We start from the raw sequence: 27,347 nt of genomic DNA, 5'->3' as shown, positions 1-27,347 counted from the left end.
AAAGCAAAAGCATTTCTTCCACTCCCCCCCTCCCTAAACAAGGGTGGAAATCGACTACTCTATTTGAGACACTCATTAATAAACTTCCCAGAATGTCAAGTCAAGGGTCTGTATCATTGGGCAAGCCGGGTGCAGGAGGAAATGTGCGAATGCGGCCGTTTGCCGCAGGGCGGTGTTCTGTGTACCGCGCTGGCGACACCAGCCGCCCGGGAGCGCGGGAGGGGAGGGGAGGCCGGCCCCGCGGTGCCCCGTGAGCTCCGCCAGGATCGGAGTGCACCTCGGGGAGGGGGTGGGGGACGCCAGCACCTTCTCGATCCGGTGTTGATGTTTACATATAACTCCAGGCTGGCAATACATCCGGCATCGTATTTAGACAGCATTCCTTTGGGAGAAGGGTGAGAAATGGCGACTCGGGAGTGGGTGCTGCGGTCGGTCTCGGGGGACCTGACGCTGCGGAAGACCCACGACCTGAAATGGGCAAACGCGCCCACTCCACTCGTGTCGGCACCTCGAAACACCGCCGGGGGTGGGTTGCTCCCGGACGCTGGCGACCCCTGGGCTCGGGGCCGGGCGTGGGGTGCAGGTAGCTGGTGGCGGGCACTTGGGAAACGGATAGAGGTCACCGACGGCCGGCGCCCGCCGGGGCCGAGCCCGAGGACCACCCGATCACCCGCCCGGCGCGCGCCGCCCCCTCCGAGCCCCCGACCCCACGCGCCCGCGGCCGCGCGCGCCGCCCCCTCGCCCTGCCGGGCGCCGCGCGCAGCCGGGCGGGGATCTTCTCGCCCGCGGCCGGGAGCCCGAGTCCCCGCCCCTCCCGCGGCGGCGGCGGCGGGCCGGAGGGGGCGCTGGCGCGCAGGAGCGGGCGCAGCAGGTGCCGCGTTACCTCCACCGCGCGGGGGGAGAGGGGGCGGGCCGGGGCGCGGGAGGCGGGGGGAAGCCGGCGAGCCGAGCCGGGGAGCGCGGCCGGCGCGGCAGGCTGGCAGCGGGCTCGCGGCTTCCGGGAGGCGCCGGGGTCGGATACGTACATCCCGGGCGCGCGGGGATCGCCGAGCCGCCCGCGCCGCGCGCCGCGCCCCGCAGAGCTCCGCCGGCCGACCCCGCCACCGCGCCGCTCCTCCTCCTCGAGCGCGCCGCGCGCGGAGCCGCGGAGAGCGGCGGGCTCGGCCGCCGGCGCCCGGGCCGCGGAGCCGATGAGCGGCGGCGGCTGAGGGCCGCGGCCTCTGCCCGCCCTCCGCCCGGCGCCCGCCGGGGCCGCAGCCGGGGCGCGGGCGGCCGGCCATGGGGGCGCGGTGACGCGCGCGGCGGCTGACCTTCCCTGCGAGCGGCGGGCCCTGCTCGGCGGCGGCGGCGGCGGCGGGCCCGCGCGCTCTGCCCGGGGCCCCGCGGGAGCCTCCGCCGCGCTCTATGCGCCTCTGCGGGCGCCGCGGGCCCGCGCCATGGCGATAGACCGGCGGCGCGAGGCGGCGGGCGGCGGGCCCGGGAGGCTGCCGCCGGCGGCCGAGGAGAACGGCGCCTTGCCGCCCGGGGACGCGGCGGCCTCGGCGCCCCTCGGGGGACGCGCGGGCCCCGGCGGCGGCGGTGACATCCAGCCGCTGCCCGCGCCGCACGCCGCCGGCGGCCCGCACCCGAGCCTCCTGTTGCTGGACTACGACGGGTCGGTGCTGCCCTTCCTCGGGGGCCTGGGCGGCGGCTACCAGAAGACCCTCGTGCTGCTCACCTGGATCCCCGCGCTGTTCATCGGCTTCAGCCAGTTCTCGGACTCCTTCCTCCTGGACCAGCCCAACTTCTGGTGCCGCGGGGCCGGCAAGGGCGCCGAGTCTGCGGGGGTCACGGCCACGGGCCGGTGGGGCGGCGGCGACCTGGCCAACGGGACCAGCCCCCCGACCACCCTCTTCCCCGCCGCCCCCTGGGGGACAGCGGGCGCCCTCGGCAACGGCAACGGCAGCGGCGCGGACGGGGGCGAGGCGCCGCCCCTACCGTCCCCCCCGGACAAGGGGGACAACGCCTCCAACTGCGACTGCCACGCGTGGGACTATGGCATCCGCACAGGCCTGGTGCAAAACGTGGTCAGCAAGGTAAGGGCAGCGACCGCGCCGGCCCCTCGTCCCCCTCCCGAGCGAGCGCCTTGCCCTCCGCGGTCCCCGCGCGCTCTGCAGAGGGGGTCCTGCGGCGGTGCGCGCCCGCGTGTCCACGGCCTCCCGTGGGCTCGCCCTCCTTGCGTCCCCCAGACAGAGGTGCGCGGCCGGACTCCCGCAGCCCTCTGCGGTGGCGCTGCCTCCGGACTCCAAGGGGCACCCCAACTCTCGTCCCCGCTGGCACACACGCAAGGGGCGCCCCTCCCTCTGCGAGGGAGCGAGCTTCCCTCCCCCACCCTGGAGCTGTCACTTCGTTCGGGCAGGGATGGCCCACGGAGGGCGAGAGGCTGATCTGTGAGCCGCTGGCCCTAAGGACCTGGCCCTAAGGATGCGCCTCTCTCAAGGTCTGCCCGCTGGAGCCAGGCCCCGGGCTCAGCCCTTTGCCAGCCCGCTGCCCCGAGTCTCCGCCAGAGAACCAGGCCCACTAGAGTCGCCCCTATGCCCAGGCGTTCTTCCTGGCAGACCGCAGCCATCCCCCGCTGGCTCTGGAAACTGACTGAAGCTGAGGGAAGAGCCCAAGTGGGGGCCAGAGAAAGAAACGGCTCCTGAAATTCCCTTTCCCTGTCCCCAAGCTCAGTCCTCTCCAGAGGCTGGGGTATTTACTTCCGGTTGGAGTTTGCCACCCCCTGTTCCTGAGAAAGCAGACACCTCTGGTGTATAGGAAGGGTGCTGAGTCTGTGCTGTTCTGGGACAACCCGGCTCTCACACGGCAGCCCTCTTGTCCCGGCGTTGAGATCAGATCCTGGTCAGCCTCAGCTCAACATGGACTTGCTCCAGCCCAGCGGTCCCCTCTAGCCGAGGTCCTGCATCCTGGGAGACAGAACAGAGTGTTTGCAAGAGATGTGTGGCCTGCACAAAGATGCTAGGAAATTAACACCCAAGACATCTACATATTGTCTGGATTTCTTAACATGTCAGAAAGGTCGTATGCCAGTGTGTCAAACAACTTGTGATATTTTGTTCCTTGTGTGTCTTAAACAACTAATTTGCATTTCAAAGTAAATGTGGATCTTTCTCCCACTTCCGTGCAGTTCTGGGCAGAGTTTGAAATGCTTTGCTTAAATGCAAGACTGAAATTTGATGGTTTATAATAATCCATGGGCATGTATTCCCTCTTTCCCCGAAACGTGTGTTAGTAAACAGTTGTGCCTCATGGATGTGTAAGATGAAACTCTTACATCATCATAACCATTGTCTTCGGCTTGTACCAGCCTGGTGAGAAGTGATCTAGCCTCTGGGAACTGTTGGATTACCTGTTAATAGGGAGAGGCTTCTAGCTTGTTCACCTTGAGTCCCCTGCCCCCCGTCAGCCTATCCTCTGCCAGGGCGTTTCTGTGACTGTTTCTCATCCATGGAGGTCAATATCTGTCTTTTGTTTACCAGCAGGAAAAATGAAGAACGTTGAGTATCTTAACACTGTTTGTTTGTCTGTGAAAGTAAGGGTTTGCAACACTGTCAAATACTTAGCGCCTCTTTCTACAGAAGGGGAGGAATAACGGAGATCAAAGCAGAGGCATGTGCAGAGTGGTCTGTCCCGGGGTGACAGGGGAGGCCAACTTGGAGTTAGGAGGTGGGACAGAGAATTGTTAGTGTAGCGGTGCTGTGGATGGTGGGAGGAGACAACTACAACCGTCCTTGAAAGCAGGCTCTGCGGGCACCTCGGAGAGCTGGACAGGTGTTCCAGGCGAGTGATCGAGGGGCTTACGTATGCGCAGCATGGTTTGGGGTGCCTGTTGTGTCTGCTCCGTGCAGCTGACAGGGCAGTCCAGGAGATGCAGACTTGGGGACAGTAGGGAGAGAGACATTTCCCTGTAAGACCAAGACTAAAAAGGACATATTGATTTTCACGCACAAATAGGATCTAAATAAAGGTCTGTCCTTCCACGGTGTTCCGTTCCATAACCGATGCTCTCAAGAACCTTTTAAGCACATTCTTGCAGTGCTAAGGCCGGCCGTCTCCTCTGCGGGCCATGCCCCCTGGATCCTGAATCAGACGGACGGAGGTGGAGCGCATCCTGGGTGGGTGCCAGCTCCAGGGTCGGGGGCCTGGAAGCCTGGCTTGCCTGGGGGTAGAGTTGGCAGCCTCTCCTGTCAGTGGAAGTGCAGGGTCTGAGGAGTGCCCTCTGGTGCCCTCCTCCCCAGCGGAGTGCCAAGGTCTTCCCACTCAAAGAAGCCCGTGCTAGGTTTCTGTCATTTGGCTTCCCTTGGCAAGCGTGTGCCCCTCCCTGCCCCAGAGACCCTGTCCTCTCCCCAGGTGTTAGGTGGGGAGGGGGCTCCTTGCCCTTCCTTATATTGTTGTACACAATGGTGTTGTTGTTCACTTGCTCGGTCACATCCGACTCTTTGCAACCCCATGGATTGCAGCACGCCAGGCTTCCCGGTCCTTCACTGTCTCCTGGAGCTTGCTCAAACTCAAGTCCATCGAGTTGGTGATGCCATCCAACCATCTCATCCTCTGTCATCCCCTTCTCCTCCTGCCTGCAATCTTTCCCAGCATCAGGGTCTGTTTCAATGAATCAGCTCTTTGAATCAGGTGGCCCAAGTATTGGAGCTTCGGCATCAGTCCTTCCAATGAATATATTACATTATATTAAATGTATGTTATAGATATATACCATTAATATATACATATCATATATTGTCCTTTCTGTTACAGGGGCTCCCCACCTCTGTGCCACAGACCAGTACCTCCTCTCAGATCAGTAGCAGCACTAAATTAGTAATAAAGGGCCCAATGAATGCAGTGCACTTGAATCATCCCCAAACCATCCCTCTCGCCCCAGGCTGTGGAAAATTGTCTTCTACAAAATCAGCCCCCGGTGTGAAAAAGGCTGGGGACCACTGGGTTATACAGGCTAGGATAGCCTCTACACATGTGAAACTGCCAGGCCAGGAGGAGCTCCAGGCTGTTAGAGTTTGGAGGGGCCTTGGAGCGGACAGACCTGCACCCCCTCCCGGTGGCATCCCCAGTGGGGCCGTCCCTCGCTGAGAGCCCCTCGAGAGCTAGCAGCCCACTTCTCAGCTGCTCTTCCGACAGAAAGACGTGCTTTTTGGCAGCGACAACAAGGATCATCTCAAGCCTGTTTGCGCAGCATTCTCCGCCGAGCGATTCTTCTTCCTTCGTGTCACACCTGCTCAGACATCTGAGCGTACAAGGGCTGGGTTCTTTCCTGACTAGGAAATTTCCAGCTCCTTCAGTCCTTCCGTAAGGAACAGAATTTGCCCTTCTGATGGCTCCACGCAGCCTGCGTGTCTCTTAAGCAGACCACTCAGGACATGGCTGGCAGGCACATACAACCCTGATCTGTTCTGATCAGAATCTTCCACTCACGAAGTTCATAGTCAGCGTATGAAGGCTTTCAGTAGACGCATCATCTGTCCACCTTGAGGCCACGGTCACCAAAGCTCGATGAGATCCTGTCCAGGCAGGGATTTCTAAGCCAGTGCCCGTGTGGCGTGCTTGCTAGTTTCGGGTTGCTAGATCTCTCCTGTTAGGATCTTTGTTCATTTCTACCTTATTTCTGTTTTTGTAAATTTCTACTCTTTGCCTTGGTGCCTGGTGTTTCAGGATTCGTGGTGCCTTCAAAATAATGGGTTGATGCCACTTTTGTGCTGCCCTGTAAAGTCTTCAAAGCATTTTCACGTGTTACTGCCTTTGATTAAGAATGTTGAGCTGTCCAAGACCAGTCTTAACACTGTGTGGTCTTGAGTTTTAAGTCGGCTCACCAGCCTTGAGTGGACCATGAAGTTGGTCCTCAACTTCCACATGCTCTTGACTGCTCTTCCTTTTGTCCCCAGCCACGTAGGAAGATTGTCCTGCTTAACACAGCTCTGCTGAGTTTAAAACACTCCTCTCGATAATTTGCATGAATCCTGTATTGTTCAGTGTGAACCCTTGTTGGTTTCTAATGCTCTCCACTTCCTTGAACAACCCTTAGAATTTAGCCTAGAATCAGTGTCAGTAATACTTGCTAAGCTTCTCTCTCTTCCTGTACGTGAAATTTAAGATGTTTGTTTATCTCACATTCTGATATTTTTTTCAGTTTGCCAAGAATTCTCATAGATTGCTGGCTTTTCTCCTGTGTAACCTGAGAGTTGTTTAAATATCCCAGGAAGTAACTTGACTTCTTTTTCTGGGGCCCAAGACTAGAAGTTCTTTAAAGGGGCTCTGTACAACTAGGATGGAAAATAATTACAATGTCATCACAATAGGAATAGTTTAAGAAAGAACTCACCTTAGGTCATCCTGGTGTGGTTTTGTTTTGTTTGCCCACTGTATGCAACGCAGCAGTGAACATCTCTGCGCGTGTTTTGTTCCGTTTTGTTTTGTTTTAAGAAATTGACCGTAATAAAAAAAAATGTACCCACATGGGACCGAACGTAAAGAATAAAAGCAAGATTTCTCACCATCTCTGCCTCTAAGCTCCCTCTTCAAAAGCAACCATGGTTACAGTTTATGTGTTCTTCCAAAAATATTCTATTTTCATTTATATCTATCTTCTCTCCTAAACCTTACCATATCCTAGGCACTGTTTCATGTTTCTTGATCACCTTGTGTGGGGGGAGGGTGTTCATCAGTACCTGGAGGCGCCTCACTGGTTTTCTGTATAACAAGTGAACAGGTCGCCTTCCGGAGGGGCCTTTTGGTTATAAACATATAGTGAAATTCTGCACACTGTGAAACTTAGAAGTGGAGGCTGTGTTTTTATTTTGATAGATGTTGTCAAAGTGCTCTCCAGAGAGATCTTATTGCCAGTTCACACTTGCATTGGTTAGGTGGAAGGCCCGTCCCCCAGCCCACCCGGGGGCCTGTCTCAGTTCTAAAGGAGAGAGGCCCGTTCCCCCCACCCCCACCCCCACCCGGGGCCTGTCTCTAAAGGAGAAATTGTCTGTGACCTTTCTTGCAATTTGCGTTCTCTTCTTAGGAGGGAGGTTAAACATCTCTGAAAATCCTCAAGCCTTGTCTTTCCTCTTCTTTGAACTGCGTCTTCACATCCCTTTTGTGTGTATCTTTGGGGGCAGGGGGCGTTATTTTCTTTCTGATTTACAGAAGGGCCTTATGCGTAAAGTGAATTAAGTGTTGGGATGTTTTGTAGACGTTTTTTCCCACAGTGTGTTGTTTGTCTTTTGATTTTGTTTATGGCGTTTGCATCGCGCACAGGCTTTTGGTTCGGATCGTGTCAAATGAATTTCTCATGGTTTCTGGGTTTTGTGTTAGACTTAGGGCTTCTATAATCCTGGAATATCAGGGAAAAAACATTGTCTTCTAATATTTTTATGATCTCAGTACTTTTTTGATTTGGTGTTGTAGGGTCAGATTTGCTTCTTTTGAGCTATATTAGGGTGAATTACTGGGAAGGAAAACAAATGTTAGGTCAGCGGGTATAGCAGCTTTTCTCGAAGGTTTTCGACTTGCTCGTGACAAGCTCCTCTGCTCAGAATCCGGCCTGGTCCTCCCTGACGGGGAGACTGGAAGTTACAGTTACTCAGCAGCTCTTCCATCTTCTGGGGGACGGTGCTCATCCCAGACCTCACCTCTCCTTCATCCTGTCTGGATCAGCTGCACAACCTCTTGTCTTCAGCGTTTTCTTACAAGTCTCAGTTCATCTTGGCCTTCAGTCCCAGGTAGTATTGAGTCAACAGTTGATGTCATTTATGGGGTGGGGAGAGAGGTGGGAGGGGGGTTCAGGATGGGGACACACGTACACCCGCGGCTGATTCATGTCGATGTGTAGGAAAAACCACCACAGTATTGCAAAGTAATTAGCCTCCAATGAAAATAAATAAAGTAATTTTAAAACAAAGTTGATGCCATTCAAGAACAGAGGATGAGATGGATGGGTAACATCATGGACTCAATGGACATGAATGTGAGCAAACTCCGGGAGACGGTGAAGGACAGGGAAGCTTGGCGTGCTGCTGTTCATGGGGTCAAAGAGCCCAAAGAGTCAGACACAACTGATCGACTGAACAACAACAAGATCACGCTGGACCCTGAATGTCCGTCCTGGCTGGGAGCTGGCTGGACCACACGGTCAGGATGCAGGGCTGGCGGCTGGGAGCTGGCCGCCGTGAGAGTGTTGGCCCCGTGGACATCTTCAAATACTGCACACCTGGGTTTATTTTTCTTCTTTGAAGCCGTTGTTAGGCAATCAGCAGGCGCCTGAGTGTGACCCTGGGCCATTCCTCTCTTTTTTTCCCTAACCTCCCCCACCCCCGTCCTCCCTTCCGCAGGCCAGGCGTTGTGCTCTGTGCGGGGGATACAGCGCCAGGCGGAAATAGCGCAGGTCCCACCGAGCTGATAGACTAAGGAGCGAGGTGCACCTTAACTAATCGTCATGACTTTTTAATTACAAACTGAGCTGAGTGCACAGAAAGAAAGGGAAGTGAGAGAGATCGAGAGCAAAGCGCCTGGTCCAGGCGGACTGGCCTCGCATTGAGACTGAGGCCTGATATGCTGAGAGGCGGGGCAGGGTGGTGGGGGCGGGGATGAGTGCGCGTGGGTCTTTCCCTTGGAAAGCAAGTGGCTTCTGCAAGGGCCCTGGGGCCTTTGGGAGCCTGGGTCTGCAGGGCGGCCCAGAGCACAGGCCGGGGTGACTCACAGTCACAAGATGAATTCAGCCGGCGGTGAGAGGGGCTGGAAAGGCAGGCACCCAGGGAAGGCCTGTGGGGTGAGATGGGGGCTGGGGTTGACCCTGCTTGGGGCCCCGCAGACGGGTGGCAGGGAGGCTGGGCCTGCTTTTCCTGCCGGAGGGAGGCTGCTGACCCCAGGAGGGGCCTGAAGGGGAGCCATGGAGAAGCCCCCTGGCCAGCAGGTCCACAGCAGGCCTTGGACATGTGGGCCTGACCCAGCCCCAGCGCTGCTGATAGGAGAAGCACCGGCCTTGGAGAGTTTCAGCATTTTCTCTTGCCCTCTGGCTCCAAAGGGGAGGCTGCTAAGTAAATTTCCCCGAGGTTGAGGGCCCTGAAAAGGGAAGCCACCGGCTAGCGTGGGGTTCATTCAACCAGCTTCACCCACGCCCAGCGCCCGACATGGGTGAAAGGCTGACCTGGGCTGACTGTGGTGTTATCTACAAGTCTGAAGTTCAGTTCTGGGAGGAGGAGGCGGGAGGTCATTGGCATGTCCAGAGCTGGAGCCACTGGGTTAGAATCTCTCACCCATTCCCCCTGAGGGTGTGCCTGCCTCGGCCTGGGGCCCCATCTGGGGGACGGGATTGATGGGGGGAGCCTGCCCTTTATCTTCATCTCTGCCGGCCAATCCGAGGCGGGGTCCTGCTGCTGCCTGAGGGTCGGGGTGGCTGGGGGCTGTTACTGTGGCTTCCTGTAGCGGGCAGTGCAGACCTGGCAGGCAGCTTCCCTGGTCTTTGCTCCTTCTGGCTTCTGAGCCTGTTTCCTGGAACCCTTCCCTCCTCCGTCAGCCTGCCGGTCCCTGTTCCTCCTTTAGATCTGCCCGGTCTGCACGCAGTGCCCCCAGGACTGGCCGTGTGTCTGTACTTCTCCCCGCTAGAGGTGTACCTTTCACCCACTGAGTCCTCACCACGAACATCAGCTCGCCTGAGCTCATGTTTTGAAAAGACTGCCGGTTTATAGTTTGACAGGGAGGTTATGACCCATTCATCTGTAGGACCTTCATGGGTAGAGAGGGCTCAGGGCTGCCCGCCCTGCCAGGCTGCCATGGGACAGAATGGGAGCAAGCCCCCCCACCCTCCGGGAGGCACCTGGAAATCTTAGATTCCTTTCCTCCTCATCTGTGGGGTGAGGACTGGCTGAACGAGTCAGGTCAGAAATGCTTAGATGGGGAGGAGGTGATAGGCCACACCTGGACAGGCAGTTGATTCTGTGGCAGTTCCAGCGCGTCTCTCACCTCCGCCAGGAAACTGATGACACGGGGAGCCAGGTGCTCCTTTCAGACTGGCTGCCCCAATCCAGGGGGCCGGAGGGGGCCGGCCAAGAGGGACCTCCGGGCAGTTTGCCTGAAAGACCCCTGAAGGGGCTGGTTGGTATTTGTGGTTCTCGTGTGAAGACAGAGCAGGTCTGTGGCCACAGGGCCCAGGAATCTGACAAAGCAGAGGAGCTTTCTGGCCGCCTGGTGGGTGGGTGGAAGAGCGGGGAGGCTTCCTTGCCTCCACTGAGGCCCTGGGTCAGAAATCTAAGTCCATGCCCTTCGATGGAAGACAGTGTTCTGAGTTTGGAAGCCTGGTTGGCTGTGCTGGGTGGAAACGGATGGAGAGAAAGTGGAATTTTAAACAGAGGCAGAGGGTAACCTGAGCCCTGACCGCAAGGAAGATCAGGGGAGGTGACTTCAGGGCAGGTGCAAGCGGGGAAAGGGCCAGACCCCGCCTCGAGTGGTGTTCCTGGTTCTGTCTGTGGGAGGCCTTGATCTGACCTTGGTGGTCCACGGACCTGCGATCTCTGCCTGTCTCAGTGTTTACCCGCTGCTGGTCACTATGTAGGGGCTGACCTGCCCCAGACAAGTGAGCTGGACATTCAGAAGCCTGTGTTTCTGGGAAAGGGGGCAGGGTTATGGGCTGGTTGAAGTGGGTTTCCCCTATGACAAATCGTTGCTGTCCTAGAATACTGCCAGTGGGCTCTTGGGTCCTCACTCGCACAGATGAAGTGCTGACACGCCTTGTCGTCTCAGGACTCGTCTGGTTCCAAGAAATGAAACAAATCTCCAAGGATGTTGATTAACAAAACAGAGAAGAAATTGGTTGGAAAAATGCAGAAATGGCTGAGGAAACCCAGGGTGGGATCTGAGAGCAGAAAGTGGGGCAGGGGGCTGTTTCAGGGGCCCTGCCACCACCTTCAGCCTTTTGGAAGCCACGTCAGCTTCTCCTGGAATTGGCTCCCCTCCACCCCCTCAAGACTGGATGTCGCTCACCTGGCCTTGGGTCAGGCAATGGCCAGCGTGGGCCTCCGTCCAACGCTGGATTCCTGGGTGCAATTCTTATGTCCACTCAGGGCCGAGGAGGCAGGTTTCGGAACACAGGGTGCAGTTACCCAGGGTGGGGGACCCTTCCAGAGCTTCTGACAGGAGACAAGAGTCGCTGTTCTTTTTTGGGGTGAAAGGGACTAGCTGCTGCTGCTAAGAGATGGCTCTTCTTGGCAATGAATGGAGAATAAATGAATATTGATGCTTTCAGACAAAGTTGTCTTCTTCCCGGAGACTCAGGATGTAACCTACCTGGCTCCTTAAGCTTGGTGTGGAATCGGCAGGACCATGCTTCCTGAGGCTTTTTTTCTGGAAATAGGTGTAGATGGCCTCGGCTGTTAGCTCCAGGTCAGAGGGGCTTGGAACAAGCCCCTGGACAGGCACTGGAAGGTGCGGCCCAGCGTTGCCCCCACCCCTGCCCCTCAGGGCGGGTCTGCAAACCTTTCTTCTACTCACGACCAGCCATGTAACTTGCAAGATGAAAACGCAGGGCCTTTTGTTCATATGGTTCCCAAGACGAAGATGGCAACCACAGAGCCGGAAGCCAAATGCGGCCCTCCTGGGCTGGCCCTGGGGGCTGTGTACCCGTCCCTTTCCACAGAGCCAGCGGTCAGCGCTGCGAAGCCCGGCAAGCGTCCCCCTGCCCTCCCGCCTCTCGCCTCCCAGTTTCACATCCTTCTGCTTCTGCTTTTCCTTCTCTGTGTTCGCGTCTTTTTCTCGCTGTCTTGCAGTGAAAGTATAACTCACTTTTGGGGGGCCTGTGTCTGGGGGCACGGCCCTAACCTGTTGAGCTCTGAGTGTCTAGTTAGCAGGGGGCCTGCAGCGCTCCGAGGGGCCGGGAGGCTCCCTGCCCTGGAAACCCGGCTGCTCAGAGAAGTGAGACAGTTTCCTTATCTGAGCAGCGGACCCACCGCTGAGTCACAGGGGCCGGTGGGGAGGGATGCTGGTTACGTGTTTGTCAGCTTTTTTTTTTTTTCTTTAAGTGGGGAAGAGGGTCAGTCTTTGTATAACTTAATTCCTGCCGGCTGACGGTCACATTTTACGTTCGATGACGATAGTGCCGGTGTAAGCCAGCCACCAGCCTCCAGGGGTCATGTTAAACGATGGGTGGTTATGCACTCAGCCCCGTAATTTGCGCTGCAGACTGTTTCCTCCCAGATTAGATTAAAAGCCGCTTTTCCTGTGTGTTTAAAAGATGCTTTCCTTTGGGTAGTATAGTCGTTTTTCGCAACAGGGACTCTTCCAATCCAAGGGCGCGGTGTGTCTCTCCGTCTGCCTGTGCCGTCTCTGGTTTGTTCCGTCAGTGTCTCGTAGTTTTCTATATACTGTCTTTTGTCTCATTAGGTAGGTTTATCCCTAGGGATTGTCTTCTTTTTGTTGCAGTGGTGGATGGGATTGTTTTCTTAACTTCTCTGTCTGATTTTTTATTGTTAGTATATAGGAATGCAAGGGGTTTCTGTGTGTTAATTTTATATCCTGCGACTTTGATATATTCGTTCATTAGTTCTACTAATTCTCTGGTGGAGTCTTTTGGGTTTTCTATCTATAATATCATGTCACCTGCAAATAGAGTTTTCCTTCTTCTTACTCAATCTGGATTCCTTTTCTTTCTTTTTCTTCTCTGATTGCTGTGGCTAGGACTTCCAAAACTATGTGGAATAACAGTGGCAAGAGTGGGCACCCTTGTCTTGTTCCTGATTTCGGGAGAAATGCTTTCAGGTTTTCACCACTGAGAATGATGTTTGCTGTGGGTTTGTTGTACATGGCCTTTATCATATTGAGGTAGGTTCCTTCTTTGCCTGTACTACCCAAAGTAATCTATAGATTCAGTGCAATTCGTATCAAACTACCAATGGTATTTTTCACAGGAGTAAAACAAAAAATTTCACAGTTTGTATGGAAACACATAGGACCCTGAATAGCCAAAGTAACCTTGAAAAAGAAGAATGGACCTGAGGAATCAACCTTCCTGACTTCTCTCTATACTGCAAAGCTACAGTTATTAACAAACTATGGTATTGGCACAAAAACAGAAATATAGACCCATGGAATGAGATAGAAAGCCCAGAGATAGACCCATGCACCTCTGGGCATCTTATCATTAACAGAGGAGGCAAGAGTATGCAATGGAGAAAAGACAGCCTCTTCAATAAGTGGTGCTGGGTAAACTGGACAGCTACATGTAAAAGAATGGAGCCAGAACACTTCCTAACACCACACACAAAGATAAACTCAAATTGGATTAAAGATTTAAATGTAAGGCCCAAAACTGTAAAGCTCTTAGAGGAAAACATAGGTACATTCTTTGACATATATCATAGCAAGATCCTCTGTGACCCACCTCCTAGAGTAATGGAAATGAAAACAAAAGCAAACAAATGGGACTTAAAAGCTTTTGCAGCAAAGCAAACAATAAACAAGATTAAAGGACAACCCTCAAAATGGGAGAAAATAACTGTAAGTGAAACAACTGACAAAGAATTAATCTCCAGAACATACAAGCAGCTTTATACCAAACAACCCAATCAAAAAATGGTTAGAAGACCTTAACAGACATTTCTCCAAAGAAGACAGATGGCAAGCAAATACATGAAAGATTCTAAGCACTGATCATTATTAGAGAAATGCAAGTCAAAACCACCATGAGGTATTAGTTCGCCCCCGTCAGAATGGCCATCATTAAAAAAAATCTACAAACAGTAAATGCCGGAGAGGATGTGGAGCAAAGGAACCCTGAATGTGACTTGATACAGCCACTATGGAGAACAGTACGGAGAGTCCTTCGAAAGCCAGAGAGAGAACTGCCACATGGCCCAGCAATCCCACTGCTGGGCATATACCCTGAGAAAACCATCATGGAAAGAGAGGCATGTACCACGATGTTTGTTGCAACACTTTTTACAGTAGCTAACACATGGAAGCAACCTACGTGTCCGTCGATGGATAAATAGATACAGAAATTATGGTACGTGTATACAATGGAATATTACTCAGCTATAAAAAAGGATGCATTTGAGTCGGTCCTAATGAGGTGGATGGGACTCGAGCCTATTTTATAGAGTGACTAAGTCAGAAAGACAAATCTTCTATATGTCAACACACGCATATGACATCTAGAAAGATGGTCCGGCCGAACCTATTTGCAGGGCAGCAGTGTAGACGCAGACACAGAGGGCAGACCCGCGGACCCTGGGGGAGGGAGAGGCCGGGGCGAGTCAAGAGAGCACCACGTGTAAGAAGGAGAGCGCTGCTGTGTTCCGTGACAACCTAGAGGGGAGGGATGGGCTGGGAGGTAGGGGGAGGCGCAAGAGGGAGGGGACACGTGGATGCCCTTGGCTGATTCATGTTGACTATGGCAGAAACCAGCACAACACATAAAGCAATTATCCTCCACCTGGAGGATTATAGGAAGATTGTAAGTATGTATTGTGATCCCAATTATTGGTGTACGTGTTTATCAGCAGGGAGATGGATCAAAGTGTCTGCAGAGTGACGTCTGTGTGAGGGGATCATGAATGATCATGGTTTCCCTCTTTTCATCTCTATTAAAAATGAGGTTAAAAATGATAAAAATATTCCCTGATCAACAGGAATATTAAGTGTATATAATAAAGTGTGACTGTGCTTAAAAAAAAAAAAAAAGATGCTTTACAAATTGGGCACTCTTGGTGGCTTCTTCCTGAGGCATCCCACTATTCCCAAATGGACACACATGAGCGTTTGCAGAAAACACAAAGTCCTTGTCCTACTTTAAAACTTTTTTCATAACTGTGGTGAAACCTTTGTCACTTAAAGTTGGCCATTTGAGCCCTTGTGAGTGCACAGTTTGATGTCACTGAGGCCGTCACTGTGCTGTGCGACTGTCACCTCCACCCCCTCCAGAACTTTCTCATCTTCCCAAACTGAACCTCTGTCCCCATCAAACACCAGCTCCCTGTCCCGCAGCCCCTGGGCCCCACCCTCTACTTTCTGTGAATTGACTATTCAGCACCTCATGTAAGTGGAATCATTCTCCGTCCTCATGGGGGTGGGGGGTGAGCTGAAATAGTTCTCGGATGCAGAGGACGGAACCGCAGGTCAGCTCGGGCCAGCTCAGGCCCGATGTCCTGTTTCCAGGAGCTGCTGAGGACCGTGCCGAGCCCTGCGATGCATCTGAACCAGCGGCTCATCATGCTGGGCCCCTTCCTGGGCCCCGGGCCCCATCCTGTCTTTAAGCCAGTGTTTTCCAGACCTGTTTGTCAGAGTCTTTTCTTCCAGTGAAAGGTCCGTGAGGACAGAGTCGGTCTTTCAGGATCCAGGATCGCAGGCGCGCCTGGGGAGCCCTGGGGAGCGCCTGCAGACCCCGGCATCCGCTGTTGCAAAGGTCCTCGGGTATCTCCACGTGGGCTGTTCTTCCCCGGGGGACATGTAGGTGTCACATCAGAGGACCGGGTGCTGGTGACTCCCCGGGGCAGGGGCGCTGCTCTGTGTGCCGAGGGCTCAGGTCCCGGCGAGTGTAGATGCCCACCCAACAGATGGCCGGGGGCAGCCCAGCTGAGACCGCGGCTCCCCGGGAACGCGGGTCCGAGCTGCAGAGAGGCCGGGAATGGCCCTCAGCCTCAGGGAGGGGCATGTGCGGCTCTGAGAGCCGTCAGCGAGGCTCGGTCCGCGGCCAGCCTGCCCTGGGGAGGCACGTTGTGAAACACCAGCTGGCCCAGTTTACCTGGAAACGGGTGTTGGCAACAAGTCCGCCCCTGACTAAACATGCCCTTTAAACCTCTGCTTAGAATAGTGGTTAACTACTTGTAAAGGAAACATTTATTTGCAAGTAACAGGTATTTATTTTTAAAATGGTCCTAATTCAGACCAGTCTTTTCCGTAATTCCCATTGAGGTGGTTTGATAGTGTTTTCAGCGGCCGGAAACGAGCGGCCCCCTGCGAGGCCGGAACCCGGCACGAGCGAGCGCCGTTCACGGCGTCAGAGCCGCGATCGGGGTGACCCCCTCTCCCCAGCACAGGCAGTGAACCTGCCGCCGTCCAGGTGTGACGTCGCCCACCACACGTGTGCCTCTGAGACTCACCCTTGGAGGGTCTCCACAGCTGCTGGCGTGGGGTCCCTCCACTGGCTGGAGCCCACTGCCCACTTCGGGGAGGCTCGGAGCCACGGCTTCGCCCCCGGTGAGATCTTTCCCTCCTTAGACGCTCACCGTGCCGTCCGTCTGTCCGCTCGCTGTCCTTCTGAGGGTCTGTGCTCAGCGTCCTGATAGGAAGAACTATCCGGGGCTGCCGGCGTGGAGGCCTCGCGGGGCGTTCTGGGGCTGGAGCGCATCTTCGCGCTCCTAGAGGTAACTTTCCAGTAGGAAATAAAGATGCCTCGGTCCGCAGTCACCCGCAGAGACACAGCGTTCAGAGAGACAGCGGCGCGCCTGGAAGCTTCTGGAGCTGTCGCATGGTGGGTGACTCCTAGGCTCCAGGGTAGCATTTTTTATTTCATCGTGATAGAAGTTTCACTTTTAATGCTTTCTCTGGAAAGTCCCAGAAGAAGCCACTTTTCAAAAATGGGTATTATCAAGGTTATGAGGCTGTTTTGAGTTTTTTTGGGCGTTTGTGTGTCTGCAGATAACAAGTCTGGATTGAATTGTGGTTTAGGCATAAGCAGTGGTTTCTCTCCTTAATGAGTCTCTCACCTGCCATCTTATTTTTCCCCATTTGTAACTAGTCTTCCATTGACTGGAGTTTTGACCGGAGTCTCAGAGAAGTGATTACAGGAAGGCCAGTGAAGAAAGAAATCCTTGAGGCTTGGTTACGGGTCTCAGTCCAGTAGCAATTTAGGGGACACTGGCGTGCTGCGATTCATGGGGTCGAAAAGAGTCAGACACGACTGAGCAACTGAACTGAACTGAGGTGACCTGAGCAGGCGGGAGGGTGGGGTGACCAGGGTCTAAAGACTGTTTATGCTACTGAGGTCCTCCCAGGTGGGGCTGGTGGGAAAGAACCCGCTGCCAGTGCAGGAGACACTAGAGACGTGGGTTCGATCCCTGGGTGGGGAAGACCCCCTGGAGGAGGGCATGGCAACCCACTCCAGTGTTCTTGCCTGGAGAATCCCATGGACAGAGGAGCCTGGCGGGCTACAGTCCATGGGGTCACAAAGAGTTGGACATGACTGAAGCGACTTAGCACGCACCCCTGATACCAAGAGTAGGTTTTCAGTCTCCAAGAGGCGTTTTCCTTGCCAGGCGTGAGGCCATGGTCTACACCCGCCTCTCCTTGGCAACCAGGTTGAGCCCGTAGGGCAGAGGCAGCAGCTGAACCCCCTCAGGTTCCCATTCACACGGGGAGGGGACCCTGGGGGCAAAGTGCAGAGGGTGTGCCGGTCCGATGTTTGCTGGGCAGCTCTGTTTGCTCGGCGCCATACTGAGCCCATGAGTCATGCCCCTTGGACAGGGAGGGCCTGGAGAGGAGAATGGGAACAGCGTGGGTGGGGGAGCCTGAAAAGGGGGGCTGTGCGGGGTGGGGCTGTGCAGGGTGGTTTCTCCCGAGGCCTCTCTCCCTGGGTAGGGGCTGCCTCCTCCCTGGGTCCTCACAGGTCTCTCCTCTGAGCATCTGTGTCCCGATTCCCTCCTCGGTAAGGACACCGTGGGACCCGCCCCGCCCCCAATGACCTCCTCTTGACCGCTTAATCACCTCTTGATGGCTCACATGGTGAAGAATTTGCCTGCCAATGCAGGAGAAGAGGGTTTGACCCCTGAGTCAGGAAGATCCCCTGGAGAAGGAAATGGCAACCCGCTCCAGTATTCTTGGCTGGAGAGTCCCACGGACAGAGGGTCCATGGGGTCGCAAAGAGTCAGACACGACTCAGAGACTAACACTGTCACCTCTTGAAAGCCTTGTGTCCAGATTCTGCCACATCTGAAGCGCTGGAGGGCAGGGCTTCCGCAGGTGGATTTTGAGGGGACAGATTCCATCCTTGTGTTGGCACGGTGACCCTCCGACAGCGGCTTTCCCTGCGTGTCTTCACCCCGCTCTCTGCCCGCTGTGTCTCTGTGTCCACCTGTCCCCTTTTCCTAAGGACACCAGCCCCCCGGAATGGGGACCCATCCTGCTGATGTCACTTGATCTTCACAGTCTCTGTGAAGCCCCTTCTCCACGTCCGGTCGTGTTCTGAGCCACCATCTCGTGTTGGGGACACAGCTCGGCCCACGACAGGGAGCTCTCTGGGAGACGAGAGCAGGTTCTTATCCTTGCGCTGGGGTGACGGATCTTCCCCATCCGGGGGGATCAAAACTGGTTTTCCTGCACTGCAGGTGGACTTTTTACCATCTGAGCCCCCAGGGAAACTCCCTCTGAACCTGAATTAAGCCTCAGTGCACCCTGCGCGCGCAGCTCCGTCACCCCGCCCCGAGCAGGCGTGTCCGCCTCGGGCAGCGCAGCACTGACCCGCGGCCTCGTGTCCGCTGCTCGCCCGGTGTCTCCCGTGAGCCTCGTCCACGTCCCGGCCACGTCGACGGCTGCTCCTGCTCCCACGGCCTCTAACCCGTCTTCCATCGCTCTGTGCCGTGCTTGGGGTCACCTGTCTCCGGCCGTTACCCGCAGGCTCCGTGAAGGTGAAGTTCAGAACTTAGTATGCCCTTCCTGATCCTTCTTACCTTTCAGTTCTGAGGCTTCCAAGCTGATTGACAGAATCAGAGCAGCCGGTGGGAGGCCTTGCCTTGCTTGTCATCTGGGTCAGCCTCCCGCTCTCTTCTTTCTGGGGGTCGGAAGCAGGAGTGAGGGGGTGCCTGTAGGGGAGACGCTGCAGGCTCTGGGACGCAGGGATCTACCTAGAGCTTCCCGGGTGAGCATCCTGGCCCACAGCTGCCCTGCACCCCTCAGCCGATGAGGGGGCCGGGGATGATGCTGAGGTGGCCAGAGGAACCCCGCGGGGACCCACTGGTCCCCTGACCACGGGGTGGGTACTACGTGGTGCTGGGGAGGGCGGAGGAGCCCCACGAGGACCGGCTGGTCCCCTGACCACGGGGCGGGTACCATGTGTGCTGTGGTCTTCCACCCCAATCCGGGGACTCTGGGATGCAGGCTCTCCAGCCACGTGAGAACTGTGCTGGGGACCCCCATCCCTCGTGGCTTAGGGAGACCCGGGTGAGCCTGGTCCAGGCAGACAGCTCTGGTATGAAGTTTGGAGCAGGAGCCAAACAAAACGGAGGGGGCATCCGCCGTCCACCAGCCAGCTCAGCCCGTGTGTAAGGCTGGACCAGGGAAGTCTCTTCCCATGGACGTGCTCGCAGGGTCCTGCTTGTTCCCTTCAGGGCGAGGAAAGGGTTAGAAGAGGGTTTACCAGCAGGGCTGGGGTGTGGGGAGGGGGTTGGTCCTCCCGACCTCTCCCCTCCGTCTGCAGACCCTGGAGGAAGCCGCGAAGTGCAGGCAGACACGGCTCCTGCCACTTCTGAAGTTCGGAAGCCATGGCGCTTTCCCTGGGGTTGTCCCGTTTTCAAGTCCCTGGGCCTTTCGTCGGGAAGCGTGTTTGTGCCGGCGCATCGCCCCGGTGAACTGGACTCCTGTTGAAGCAGGTGAAGGCACCAGGGATGCGCTTGTCCTGAGACCCCAGTTTAGGGACGGGCGGCCCCCGTGCTCTGCAGAGAGGCTGAGTTCATCCTGATGGTGGTGATCTTTCTGCGCCCGAGAGGAAAGCATCTCTCTCGCGCTCCGGAAGGCAGTGCTCTGAACGGCAGTGTGTGCGGCAGCCGGGGGCTTGGTTCCTCCAGGTTTTGTAAAATCAGCCCCAGTATTTGAAAGACCTTGTGAAACATGATTTTACGCGTGGCTTGTCCACAGTGTGGGCTTCACCGCCGCACGCATGCGTGGTCCTGACCCAGACGGGGTCTGGCGGAGGTGCAGCTCCGCGCGCGCGCCGTGCTGAGCAGGGGACGAGGGGTGGTCTCCGGATCTTCACCGCCTTTCCGCTCAGCGCTCCGGCTCCTAGAGTTATCCGGCCTCCTGGAACCCGATTTCCCAGCGGGAGACGCGCTCAGCGCGCCGGCTCTGTGGGGACGCGTGCAGCTGCCGGCTCTGTGGGGACGCGTGCAGCTCCCCGTCCGCCGGGCGTGAGCTTGGAGACCTGTGTGTCGTCTGAGTCCTTTTCTCAAGGACCCGTCGGGGCTGGGAGGACGGCTGCTCTCAGGCATCACACAGACCCTGGAGGATCTCATACAGACCCCGGAGGATCTCAGCTGTGCACTCGGCACCTTTAGAACCAGACGTCTGGAAGGTCTTGGGAGAAAATTAAGATCGGCCCTGGCAAACGAGCTTTTGTGACCCGTGGCAGCCAACTGAGGCACAGCCACACGTGGGGAGCCTGCTTCTTAGCTTAAGAAAACGTCTGGGCAACTCTTCTCAGCTCAGAGGTGTCACAGCGAAGGACACACGACACAGGGCTCATCCTTCTCCTTGGGGCTCATCGGTGCCCTTCGCCCTGTTCCTCGGTAGCTGATCTGTGGCCTGCACCCCCGTGCCCACCGGTCGCTGTGTCTCTAGAAAGGCTGGGGTGTGCCCTCCCCTCCCCATCATCCTTCCTCTTTCTCTCCTCCCCGGTCCCCTGAATAGCAGGCCTGGGGGTCTGGTCCCCTCCCTCTGAAAGGCTGCTAGCCTGGATCAGGGTATTTCTAACTAGAGTAGCTTGAGGTTTGGTTTCAGCTGACGTTTGAACTGCATGGAAAAGTTGGTTGTGGTGGGTTTTCCCTCTGCACGTAAGGCTCCAGGCCCTCCGGGGGCTGCCCCTGCCCCCTACCCTCACCTCTAGCCTGGTGTCTGGCTCACACCTCCTGATCCCCTGCCCGGCCAAGGCTTGGAAGAGGTCAGAGGGGAAGTCCTGCCTCGTCTGGCCCTGGGGCTCTGACTGCACCTGGAGTTCAGGGGAATCTCGTTTCTTATTCACAGCCCGTTTTCCAGCCTGAGGCTCGACCGCAGGGACAGCGCTGTGCCCTGTTATTTCCTGGGCTCTGGCATGTAGTCGTGACTGGCACGTCGCCATCAAACCCTGAAGCTGTGCCACCCTCTGAACACGCAGAGGCCTGGACCAGGGCACTGCCCGAGGGTGGGCACGCAGACGGAGGGACCTGTGTGCATGAGCACAGAAGCTTAGGGCTGGGAGTCTGGCTCAAGCGTCGTGGGAAGTGCAGCCCGGGGGAAGGGCGGGGCCATCCCGAGGGGCTTCCTCGTCTCCTGTGGACAGGAGGTGCAGTGCAGAGCGGCCTGGGCAGGGGACGCTGGTCCTGAGACTCTCGCCCATGAGACTGAGACTCTGCAGGCAGGAAGGGGCTGCCCCGCACTGGCTGCTCTCGGAGGGGCAGCCTCGGTGTGTGAGCCGAGCAGAACGCTGGCCAGTCATCTCAGGTTCATCGTTGTTCAACTGGAACACAATTTTATTCCACTTTTAAAAATTCTGATAAAATATATATTAAGTAAAACGTAACCGTGTTAACCATTTTTAGGTATATAGTTCACTGGCATTAAGCACATTCACGATATCATACAACCATCATCACCATCATCTAGAAGGTTTCCGTCTTCCTAAATGGAAACTCTGTCCCCATTAAACACTCATTCCCCATTTCCACTCCCTGCATCCCAGCACCCACCCTTCTACTCTCTGTCTCCACGGATCTGACTCTAACCACCTCGTGTAAGTGGAACCAAACAGTCTGTCCTTTTGTGACTGGCTTATTTCATTGAGTGTAGTGTCCTCAGGGGTCATCCTTGGTGTCGCCTGTGGCAGACTCTCCTTCCTTTTCGGGGCTGAATAATATTCCACTGTGTGCATGGACCACATTTTACATATCCATTCATGTGTTTATGGACCCTTGGGTTGCTCCTCCTTTGGGGCTGTTGTGCTTTGCACAAACTGAAAGTGTTAGTTCGCACAGTCGTGTCTGACTCTTTGCAACTCCATGGACTATAGCCGGCCAGGCTCCTCCATCTATGGGATTTCCCACGCAAAATACTGGAGCAGGTTGCCATTCCCTTCTCCAGGGGATTTTCCCAACCCAGGGATCGAACCCGGGTCTCCTGCATTGCAGGCAGATTCTCTACCATCTGAGCCGCCTGGGTTTGCACAGGGACATAGCAATAACCGTTTGTGTCCCTGTGTTCACTTCTGTTGCTGATGGAACTGCTCCTTGAGGGATCCATAGGTGCCACTGGCCTTGCTGAGCCAGCGTCCTCCTGTGAGACGCGGTGGCGTCCCGGGCAGGCTCCCGTCCTTTCCAGGAGGCTGGACTGTGCATGGTGATGGCGCTTTGCCGGGCTGACCTTCCGCGTGTCTTCTAAGAGTAATGAGTGTTTGTTCATCCGTCACCAGTTCGCCTTTATAGTCTTTATAGAGACACAGAACCATGTTATTGTTTTTATTTTCTCTGACCAAGTGTAGAAAACATTCCTCTGCTTCCTTTGATTGTCCTTTGACACATGTGAATAGCAGGCCCCTCCCACATGTGGGCGCAGGGGTGACTGAAGTGTTTTACCCCAGGCTCAAAATCCCAGAATTGCCATGTTATAATTTGCATCGTAATTGTATATTAGGTCGTAAGGCAAACAGAATGTACACAGCAGCATCTCTTATTGTGCAGCTTGGAAAATGTCCTTTACAAAGTGTAGGGTGGAGGGTTTCCAAGGCCTCAGGTTTGGGAGGTGCAGTCACCGGATCTGTGGTGTGCAGTCTGGTAAAGGCTCTGAAAAGTCCTACAGGGCAGACTCCCAGCTTCCCCGCATCACCCATGGGTGCCCTTTCAAACACCATCAGGAAACGCCTCCACTGCTGTTAGAAGTGAAAGCATCTTAAAGACATAGGCCTTCAGGGGAGCACAGTCCTCTGAAGCTTTCATTTATGGGCCATTCTCTTCCCATCAATTCATGGCAAATAGATGGGGAAACAGTGGAAACAGTGGTGGACTTTATTTTCTTGGGCTCCAAAATCACTGCAAAATCACTGCAGCCACGAAATTAAAAGACATTGCTCCTTGGAAGAAAAGCTATGACCAACCTAGACAGCATATTCAAAAGAAGAGACATTACTTTGTTTACAAAGTATCTAATCAAAGCTATGGTTTTCCCAGTGGTCATGTATGGATGTGAGAGTTGGACTATAAAGAAAGCTGAGCGTGGAAGAATTGATGCTTTTGAACTGTGGCATTGGAGAAGACTCTTGACAGTCCCTTGGACTGCAAGGAGATCCAACCAGTCCATCCTAAAGGAGATCAGTCCTGAATATTCATTGGAAGGACTGATGCTGAAGCTGAAACTCCAATACATTGGCCATCTGATGCAAAGAACTGACTCATTGGAAAAGACCCTGATGCTGGGAAAGATTGAAGGCAGGAGGAGAAGGGGACAACAGAGGATGAGATGGTTGGATGGCATCACCGACTCAATGGACGTGAGTTTGCGTAAGCTCCGGGAGCTGGTGATGGACAGGGTGGCCTGGCGTGCTGTGGTCCATAGGGTTGCAAAGAGTTGGACATGACTGAGCGACTGAACTGAACTGAACTGAACACTTCTCTTCTGCTTCCTGTGTGCCTTAGACAGAGGGGATGGAGTGCCCAGAGCCTCGCCTTGGTGGCCCTGTGGCAAAATCTGCTCTCTTGAATCAGTGGGTGATGGAAGGTTTTCATCTGGTCATCTGTGAATTGCGTGCTTTTAGAGCGTGACCAAGGCTAGGGTATGGAAACCCACTCCAGTACTCTTGCCTGGAAAATCCCATGGATGGAGGAGCCTGGTGGGCTGCTGTCTATGGGGTCACAAAGAGTTGGACACGACTGAAGCGACTTAGCAGCAGCAGGAGCAGCAGGGCTAGGATGGAATTCAGGTGCCCTGGCTTACTTAGCAAGGCCATGCCCACCAAGCCCCAGCCCTGATGCAGTTAATACCATTACAAGAAAGAACCCGGGTTTCCCAAGGTTCCCCAGGGCTGCAATTTCAAATGCATTCCCAGCAGAAGGCTCCTCTTAGGAGTCCACTGTTCCCAGGCCTGTCCTCAGTAGTAAATAAAGCCCGTGTGATTCTGGCCAGCCTGGCGAGGAGGTGAGTACACCCATGCAGCTTTGGGAGCCCGCAAAGGAGGCCACCTGAGGCCCAGCCTGGCCACTGGCAGCCACTCGGGCCTGAGGGGTGTCTGCCCCTGTCTCACCACTCTGGCTGTCTGTCCATCTCCCTTGCACACCTGGCCAGCCCGCCGCGGGTCCCAGGGGGTCTGTCCCTCCGGTTCGACTGGCAGTGGGTGGTATTCCTTGGGGAGCTGGTTCTAGGGTTGGCTTAAGGATGCTTTTGCGTTTTATTCGAGAAAGATCTTGGAGAATCGTGTGTTAACTTGGTCCCTCACTGATCCCGAGGAAGGGGTGTCTTCCAGCTGCATGTCCTGTCTGTACAGCCAGTGCCGGAGACTGTGCCCCCCAGGGACAGCCGTGTCTCCCGCTGGGGCTGGGGGCTGCAGGGGAGCGGGGGCCATTCCCCTCGGGGGTCCCCCAGCCCCGCGGGATGTGGACGGCGGGGCCCCTCCTGCATCTGTTTCTGCACGTCCAGGTCCCGCTGAGCCCTGGGCGGCAGGAGACAAACCGCACCGTCACCTCGAGCCGTCACGTTGCCAGTTCAGCTCAGTGTTTTGGAGATATTAATAGTTGGCTCAAGGAGGGGCGAATGTAAACACCCTTTTGGGTGTAAAATGTGTTGTTAGCTTTTGAGAAGCAGCCTCCATTTCCTCCTTGGGGTCAGAAGAGCACTGTGTTTATACCTGTTTGTGGGATGTCTGGTTCACGAGGCTGGGTCGCTGTCCCTGTCTGTGGCTGCTGAAGCGAAGGGCATCACGTCTGAGCTCAGGGGAAGGGCGTGAGGGGTGCAGACCCTGTGGGGACCGGCGCCCACTGCCCTGCAGACCCTGCCCAGCGGTGGACACGGCTGTGCCCTGGGGGCATCGTCTCTGCCCGCCTTGCCCCGTCTCTTCTGGTGCCATCCCTCCGCTGGGATCAGTTGGGGTAAGGCTCCGTGAATGACCCAGACTCTCAGTATCCAAACCCTTTCAGAAAGCAGCTCTAGTAGGTCCCCTCCAAGTGTTCCCAGCAGACGTAAGTCTTAAAGGAGCTGCTGAAATGGCAGACTGAATTAGTGAGCGGTAATCGCTTGTGCCAGTGACTACACAGGCACATGCTTTATATGAGTTTGACTCATAACAAACCCACACTACAAGTTTTATGACCTTTATATCATAGATGTTGCAACCCAGGCCCCCGAGAGGTGAGGTAACGCTCCCGGGTCACGTGACTAGAACCGAAACTCGGGGAACCTGCGCCCTCACCCAGGTGCCAGATGCTCCCCGCCCAGCCCGCCCCCGAGGCGGTCTCCGAACTCCTGGGCTCCTCCAGGCTCTCATTTATCTGATGGTGCTCTTCCTCGGAGACCCTGGTAAAGTATTGCCCAGCCCAGGTGCAGCAGAGAAAAAGGCCAGATTGGTGAAAATTCCCCAGATCTTGTTGTCCTAGAACTTCTGAGATTCAGCAGCTGAGGCTTCTGTGCAGCTCGCTTAGCAAGTTGGTGTTGGCGGAGCTCTTGGAGAAGGCGGTCATTTAGATCGTCAGTCGCCCTGGTTGCTGATTTGAGTCAGACGAAGCAAACAGCATCCTCACTGAAGACGCCACTTCACCTCATAGCGTTCGTGTTCCTTCAAGATGGTTAGGCTGATGTTGAAACGGAGAGAACTGGTTTAGCTTCTCCTCTGTTCTGATTCATTTATTATTTAAGAAGGGACCATCTGACAAGAAGCCCAAGAGTTGGTCCCAATTAGAATGTTGAGTCAACTTTTGAAAATCCTTTGGAGCAGAGTAAAGGTGATGCAGACAGGTGACCTTGAGGTCAGAAGTTGGACCACGTGTCGTTGTCTTGCTCAGCAGTGATGGACCCGGACAGCGTGCATTGGGGTCACCTGTCAGGAAGTGCGACCTTGCACGGCAGCCTGAACCGGGACGACTGCAGTCCAGGAGTCCTGGCCCAGCCACAGGTCACATGAACAAGTCACTTCACCTTTCTGGGTTTCAGATTTCTCATTTTCAAAATCAGGATGTTGACCTTGACTTTTTCCAGCATTTTGGTACTAAAATTTTATGAAAAATAAGACACTGGGATATTATTTTTAATTACTGCCCTTGAGTACGTCCTTGCTATTTACAGGGACGTTACCAGCTATCTTTGTGTAGTCATCAGAACAATAAAGCAACAACAAAGCTTGTTCTGCTTCCGTGGTTCTGCTTTGCTTCCATGTATCTGAAGTCTTCTGAATACCTGGCAAGACAGATGCTGTGACCTCTAACAGCGTAACATAAACCAGAGAGTTGCTTGCGTTTGCATGCGTGAGGCTGTCTCTTTGAGTTGATGGTGGGGAAAGAGCATGAGTTTCAATCAGACACAGATTTATAACCTTGTGAGAAACCATTTGACTTTGTTCTTGTTGCTTCCCCTCATCCTCAGGTTCCTCACCTGTAAAGTGGGCTCACTGGTCATAAAGCCTGAGTTCTACGGCTGTTCCAATACCTGAATGAGATGCTTAGTCAAAGCAGCCAACAGGACGCCTAGACCATGGCGGGTACTCAACAAATGTTGAGATGATGCTTAATTTATATAACAGATTTGTTCTATTAAGAAAGAATTGTTCATTGTTTTAAGTAAATTTCTCATACCCAATATCCTATGGGTTTTTATAATAAAATTAGAATTCTCTTTCCCTTGGGGAAAATGACTAATAGTGAAAAATGTGGCAGAGACACTTAAATACCACATTGCCTATACGGATGTCGTAAGCTGTGTGTTCATGGTTTGAATCTTATTGGAAGGAATAACTGCAGAGAGGAGGAAGGGTGAGACGGTCCCTGGCATGGTGAGCACAAGCGGACACATCCGCTTCCGGGAGCCGGCTCCAGCTGCCATCCTGCCCCTTCGAGGACATCAGCTCGGAGACTGAAGACGCAGTCCCTTTCTTCCAGGAGCTGTCAGTCCAGTCCCGGGGTCGGCAGACTGTCCCTGTGCAGGGCTGAATAGTAGACGTTCTCTGCTTTGCAGGCTGTGTGGTCTGTGTTGCCACCACACTGCTCTGCACACACACGTGCACAAGCTGAATCAGGCGAGGACCAAGGCATGCGGCTGGACGCCCATCAGACTATGTGCAGAACAGGTGGCAGGGCCGTGCGGGGTCTGTGGGCTGTGGTCTGCCAACCCCTGAGCTGGGGAAGGAAAGATCTGTAAGCAGCAGGCAAGTGCGATACGTTCTGACG

The 27,347-nt window shown here is 55.1% G+C and overlaps 1 protein-coding gene across 4 annotated transcripts in view; it reads left to right on the top strand.

Annotated features, from left to right (window-relative positions):
• The first annotated feature begins 1,436 nt into the window (after positions 1-1,436).
• Positions 1,437-27,347, top strand: part of SLC22A23 (solute carrier family 22 member 23) — a 126,309-nt gene continuing 100,398 nt past the window's right edge. For all 4 annotated transcript variants that reach the window (XR_008200136.1, XR_008200137.1, XM_052648610.1 and 1 more), the window contains exon 1: positions 1,437-2,075. Coding sequence is in view for 2 of the 4 variants with exons in the window: in XM_052648610.1 (XP_052504570.1) it covers positions 1,437-2,075 (639 nt within the window). In the remaining 2 variants the exon portion in view is untranslated. The remainder of the gene's footprint in view (positions 2,076-27,347) is intronic.

This window comes from Budorcas taxicolor, chromosome 11 (assembly GCF_023091745.1).
Source record: "Budorcas taxicolor isolate Tak-1 chromosome 11, Takin1.1, whole genome shotgun sequence".
NCBI lineage: Eukaryota > Metazoa > Chordata > Mammalia > Artiodactyla > Bovidae > Budorcas > Budorcas taxicolor.
Note: the sequence above shows the minus strand (reverse complement) of the source record. Positions and strands in the feature narration are given on the sequence as shown.